Genomic DNA, 5,941 nt, shown 5'->3' on the forward strand with positions numbered 1-5,941 from the left:
ATTCCCTGCTTCATCAGCACCGACAGATGTTTGCAGCATGAATACAAAAGATCTGAGCTCCTTGTCAGACATCGAAACGCTGCCCCTGCCCCAGGGAGGGGGTTCGAGCCCAGCTCCGGGGCTTTCCCAGGCCACCGCGGGGATGCAGGCACATCCGCTGCCTGGTCTGCAGGGAGAGCGGATGCACAATGCCCAGAAACCACGTCCACTCTTATGGAGCTGCCCCGGGGAGCACAGGAGGAAGAGGAGGGAAGAAAGGAAGCCTCCCTCAAGCAGGAGGTTTGCTGCAGCTTGTGCCCACAAGGTTTTGTTCTCTGCAATGAATTGTACAACCAGCCCAGAGATGGGGGCCAAGCCTTTAGAGCTCCCTTTACCCGGAAACATGTAATGCATCCCTCTATTCCCCCATCTCCTGCCCAAATGGGAAGGACCGACCCCGTCCCCATCACAAAGGAAACTCAGGACCTTACTGTTTTCCAGCACACAGAAATACCATCTCTGGCTTCCCATCCCCATGCCCAGCTGCCCAAAAAGACCCCAGAGCAGCACTACTCACATTGTACAGGACTGTGGTCCACCCTTCCATGGTGATGCATTGGAAGACGGTCAGCACAGCAAAGAGGATGTTGTCGAACTGCGTGATCCCATCGTTGGGACCGATCCATTCCCGGCATTCGTAGCCTGGGGGGCAACCCTGCACCCCACATGGATGGGGGGGGTCCAGCTCCTCTAGTTCACCTGGAAGCACACAGCAGAGAGCCAAAGGAGGCAGAGGTAAGAGAGAGGCAGGGGACAGGCGAGGGGAAGAGCCTGAACGCAGACAGGCTTGGGGCAGAGCAGGGGACCCCACTGGGACCAGCCCTGGCTGCACACAAACCGGTCCCATAAGAAATTGGGACATCCTGAACGCAACCAGGTGATGGCTGGTGCTCACAAAGCAAAACGCAGGATCTTTTTGGCCCTGGGCTTCCCACGATAGCAACATGCACTTGTCCCAGCTGTTTTCCACCTGTGGGTGCAGAGCCCTTCTCCCCACCTGAATTGTTTGTGTAGCAGGCTCGGTGCAGCTTCCCGCTGTAGAACTCCAGGCCGATGATGGCAAACATGAGGATAGCAAAAAAGAGCAGCAAGCCGATCTGGAGAAGAGGCACCATGGCCTTCATGATGGATTTCAACACAATCTGCAGGCCTAGGAGAGGAGAGAAAGAGCACAGCTCAGCAGGGTGATGCAAACCCACTGCCTGGGGCACGTCCAGCCCACCTCTGGGAAGAGGAGGACATCGAGCAGAGAGGAAGGACAGGTATCAGACAGATGCAAGACGCCAGCACAGCCTAGAAGATCCCTTTGGGAAGCTGAGGACCACGGAGGAAAGCACCATCCCAGGGGAAGCAGGGAGGGCCAGGCTGCAAAGCAAGGCTCCAGGAGGGCTGGTTTCTGGATCTGGTTCCCCCCTCTGGTGTCCTGCCTGTCCTTGTCCCACCTGGACTTGGTGGGACATGGCCCGTCCAGCTCTGTCCTCCTCATTCCTCCCAAGGCACAGATCCAGCAAACCGCCCAGCTGGTGCCCAGGGCAGGAGGGATGGGAGGACCGGTGCTGGCAGCAGCCTAGTTTCTTTATTTATCTCCATGTCGGCAGATGAAATCTTGCAAAAACAACCAAAATCCCCCCTGACTGAACCTCAGTCCTGAAGGGATCCGCCCACTGCCTTCTGGCCAGAGAAGTGGAGCCACTGGCAGGCCCCAGCAAGCCACCAAGACCAGCCCTGTGCCAGCACAGAGCGGGCTGGGTAGGGGGAAATGCCACCCGGGGACACCAAACTCTGCCATCCTTGAGTCCCCTCCCCTGTGGGTTACCCAAAGGGTGGCTGGGAAGATGGCACGCACGATCCCTGCTCCATGGGGAGGTTTGTCCCCCTCTTCCCTGATTGCACCCTACGTCTCCGAGGTGGCACGAGGACCCCGCTCACTCTGAAGGACATCAGGGATGGATGCAGACACCCCAGGATGAGGACCAGGATCATTCAACTTACTGGGAATGCCCGAGACAAGCTTCAGAGGTCTGAGCACACGCACTGCCCGCAGCGTCCGTAGGTCCACGTGGGTGTTGAAGTGTGTCCCAGCAGTGGCGAGGATGCTGCGGGCAGACAGGGAGAGAGCAGAGTTACCCTGGGCAGAGCCCTCGGCCACCCCAGTGCCAAGAGCCGTGTTGTCGCGCCAGGCTAGGGGAAGCCACGAGGACCACTTCCCTAGGCAGGGACAAAGATCCAACACCTCGCAAAGCCCTTTTGATGCCAGCACCAAAGCTCATGGGCCACTCTGGTCAGCCAAAGCCACCCAGGGGCCACCCAGCCCTGGCAGCCCCCCATAGCCCCGTGCCGCAGCACTGGCCATCACCTACGCCGTGCAATCACACTCAGGGGGCTCACCGCTGCCGATGCTGCGCTCATCACGGCTGCATGGGTTTAACCTCCCTTCCAGGCAAGCGGAACGTGGACCGGAGATGGTGCCCCAGAGGCGGGGGTCCCCTGGCAGCACCCCCGGCCATCAGCTGCTCTGCCTTTTTCCACACATGGAGCTTCCTTGGAGGCCCACCTTTGGGATTGCCGAGAAGGAGCTGAGAACCTCACACGCATTCAAAAATCTATAGTAATGAAAGTTTGATGACCTTGGAAGGCAACCGGCAGGCACAGGAAGGACTCCAGAGGTTTTCTTTTAAAACACAAAGATTTTTCCTAGCCCATCTCTGGAAAACCAATTGGGGCAGAAGGGAGCTGGTGCACGTCGAGTCCAGCAGTAGAAATACTGAGGGCCCCTGTACGTGCTGGGGGGGACGGGGCTGCTGCGGCTTGGGGATGCCGGCAAAGCCATAGGAGCACAGATGGTGGTGCTGGAGCTCATGGCCTTCTCTCCCATCCGGGGTCGGTCCCCAGGGTGCTGGGTGAGGAGGAAGAGGAGGAGGAGGGAGGGCTGCAGTGGAGGAGCAGGGGATGGGAGAGGAGGGGAAGGAGAGGAGAGCGGGACAGAGAAAGGCAGCAACCTCAGGGCTGCTTGCAGCAATCCAAAAACTGAGGGAAAGTGGGTCATTGTTCCACTAATTCACCTAATTACAGGCCAGAGCAGCTCTCTGGCGCGTTGAGCAATTAGCACTCTCTCTCCCCCTCTCCCCGAGGTATGGCAGGTACCAACATGCCCCTCCAGAAAGTCAGCTGGATTTCCTAGGATACCCTGGCAGCAGAAATGCTCTCACATGAGCAAACCAGGTTGTTTCAACTCCTTTTCCTACCCTCCTCTTCCTCTCTTCCCCAGCACAAGGGGTCAGCTGCAAAACCCAGTCCCAGCAGCAGCTGGGATGCATCACACCAGCATCAGCCACAACTCCCCGTGCATGAGGCTGCTTATCCCCGATATATATGGGGACCTTTTACCCTTGATGGCACTTTCCCTTTTCCCTGTGCCCCAATCCGTGACCAGCCCCCGCCACCCACAGGACTGACAGGAGAGCAGAAAAGGGACTTAATTAAGTCAGGAGTACCCAGAGGCTGGGAAGAGCTGCGCTGTTAAATTGGTTGTAAGATCAAAATCAATAAGCGCGATAAAGCACGGCCACTCGGCAGCACGTGGGAGAGAGAAGAGCATGGGCGCTTTCATCTCTTTCATGCAACCTGCCAGCAAGAGCAGGGTAACCCAGCGCTCCCCAAAACACCGGCGTAGAGGACACGCTGTGCCCAACACTGTGCTGGAGACCCTAAGACCCTCCTTCAAGCTTTTGCTCCTTGCATCCCAACACCCAGTGTCCAACCAGCCTCCCAAAAGGAAGGGGGAAAGGCATTTACAGCCCCAGTGCTGACTCCAGCTGGGGCTGAGCATCTCCAGGACACCAGGGATGCTCCTGGGCTGGACACAGACTCCAACCCTCCTTCCGAGGGCTCACCGATGCAAGCCCAGCTGGAAGGCTCCTGGCAGCAGAATGGGATCGACAGCTCTGTCCCACCAACACGGAGCAGCACGAGCCGTGCTCCCACGCAGCCGGGTGGATATGATGGAGGTGGAGCCGTCACCGCTCCCAGCCCCACGGCACATCTCCTCCTCCGGGGCAGGACCATCGTCTGAGGCACCGCTGGTCTGGCACGGCGGAGGGGAGCAGAGCACCCTGGCTTCAAAGTCCTCTGCTAACCCAGATTTGTTTGAAGGGCTCGGGAGCCGTCGTGCTGAGCCTCCAGGCAAGGTTCAAGCAATTTCAGGGCACCACTTCCCAGTGCTCTAAATTAGCTGCTAAGAATGGGACTCCTCTGTGGCAAGGTGACATGCTCCTTGTCCTCGCTGGGGATCAAAGGACATCACGAGCTCTTTCAGAAGGAGATTTGGACAGATCACCAGAGCAAGGTGGTTGCACTGCAGGCTACATCTCCCGACCGACGACACAAAGATGACCCACTGCTACGAAATAGGTGCCTGTGCATCCTTTTGCGGGCACGGCCACGGCTCCCGGCAAGGGCGGATGCACTGGGAGCACACGCTGCTGGAGCTGCTCCCGGCAAACCCATCCATCCCAGAGCCTCCCTCTGAGCAGGGTCTAAGCAGCCCCGGATCACCTTTAGACCAATTGAAATAGCTGGAAAAAGCTAAGCAAGCTTCCAGGCACACCAGCCTGGCTTCTGTCTGCTTTTGCCAAGCCCTTCAGTGGCTCTAAGTAACGGGCATCACCTCTCCCCGATAGCCAGGCTTCGCTAGCATGCACAGACACCATCGCCACGTTATCACCAATAACCAATACAACACTCAAAACTCACCTTCCTGCTTTAGACTTCAGCATCTCACCTGTTAATTGCTGATTAACCCTCTAGGCTTTTTTTTTTTCTTTCCCCAGAGAACCACCTGTACCACCCAGCACAACCCATTGCTCATTTATTTATTGACACACGTTAAGGTTTCTTATAGCTCCTCGGGATGCGCGGCGCAGAGATGGGACTCGGGCTGTCACAGACCTCTGTGCTGACGCAGGGCGGCAGCTCCGGTATCTGTAGAACAATTTAAATCCTTTTCGAACACTTACAATATCCACATCTAATGTGCTAATAATTATTCTTTATTTTTAGGCAAGGACCCAAACTAAAATTACATCTCACCATCCAAGTTATTTGAAAAAGCTGCCAGATTGGGCTATAAAAATCCCAATGATCTCATGCTTTTCATCATATGTACTGGAGGGGAAAAAAAAAAAAAAAAGGAAAAAAAAGTGAAGGCGTTTTTATAGGTCACCCAGGCAAAGGGGTTAGTTTTACTTTTTCAGAGGAAAGGGGGAAGAGACTTCAGGTGGAGAAAAGAGCAGAGAGGAGCTATTGGAAGAATGCAAATGAGAGAGGAGGCAGGATGGGAAATATATGCTAATTCCCGAAAGTATAATTGAATAGTGAGCAATCACCAGCAGACAAAAACATGCTTTGGGGGGGGAGGGGAAATAAAAAAAAAAAACATGCTTTGTGTTTGCAACCAGGATGATTATTTTATTTGATTTATTTACAGGCTCCGGAGCGAAGAGCAAGCTCCCGCTGGGGCCGCAAGGCTTGGGGGCTGGCTGCCGGCAGAGCGATGCTCAGCCCTCGGGCACCCATCCAGCTCGCAGCAGCTGAGCAAAGCGCACGCCCTCACCTCCAGCTGAAGACCTGCACCTATGGATTTCTTTTCCCAGAGGGAGGACCAAAAAAAAAAAATTAAAAAAAATAAAGAATAATCACATTTAAAATGACTCTCTGCACTTTGGGGTTTAGCAGAAGAAACCATGAGCGATGCTCGATGACCCTGCCCACACAAAGCTCTTTTACTAGCACAGAGCCAGCACCAAATTCGGGTACTACCACACACTACAGCACCCACCGTGCCTCCACCGCCCGTGCCAGGGGCTGCGCGTCTCACCGGCTCCCGTCCCCCTCACCCCCACCG

At 55.8% G+C, this 5,941-nt stretch overlaps 1 protein-coding gene across 1 annotated transcript in view; it reads right to left on the minus strand.

Annotated features, from left to right (window-relative positions):
* Nucleotides 1-493: 493 nt before the first annotated feature.
* Nucleotides 494-5,941, minus strand: part of LOC104164954 (voltage-dependent R-type calcium channel subunit alpha-1E-like) — a gene marked incomplete at its 3' end in the record, with an annotated part of 13,327 nt that continues 7,879 nt past the window's right edge. The window contains exons 3-5 of the mRNA XM_009704441.1: nucleotides 2,032-2,135; nucleotides 1,037-1,189; nucleotides 494-738 (exon numbers count right to left, since the gene is read on the minus strand). Coding sequence (XP_009702743.1) covers nucleotides 494-738; nucleotides 1,037-1,189; nucleotides 2,032-2,135 — 502 coding nt within the window. The remainder of the gene's footprint in view (nucleotides 739-1,036; nucleotides 1,190-2,031; nucleotides 2,136-5,941) is intronic.

This window comes from Cariama cristata, unplaced genomic scaffold, assembly GCF_000690535.1.
Source record: "Cariama cristata isolate BGI_N322 unplaced genomic scaffold, ASM69053v1 scaffold21657, whole genome shotgun sequence".
Taxonomy (NCBI): domain Eukaryota; kingdom Metazoa; phylum Chordata; class Aves; order Cariamiformes; family Cariamidae; genus Cariama; species Cariama cristata.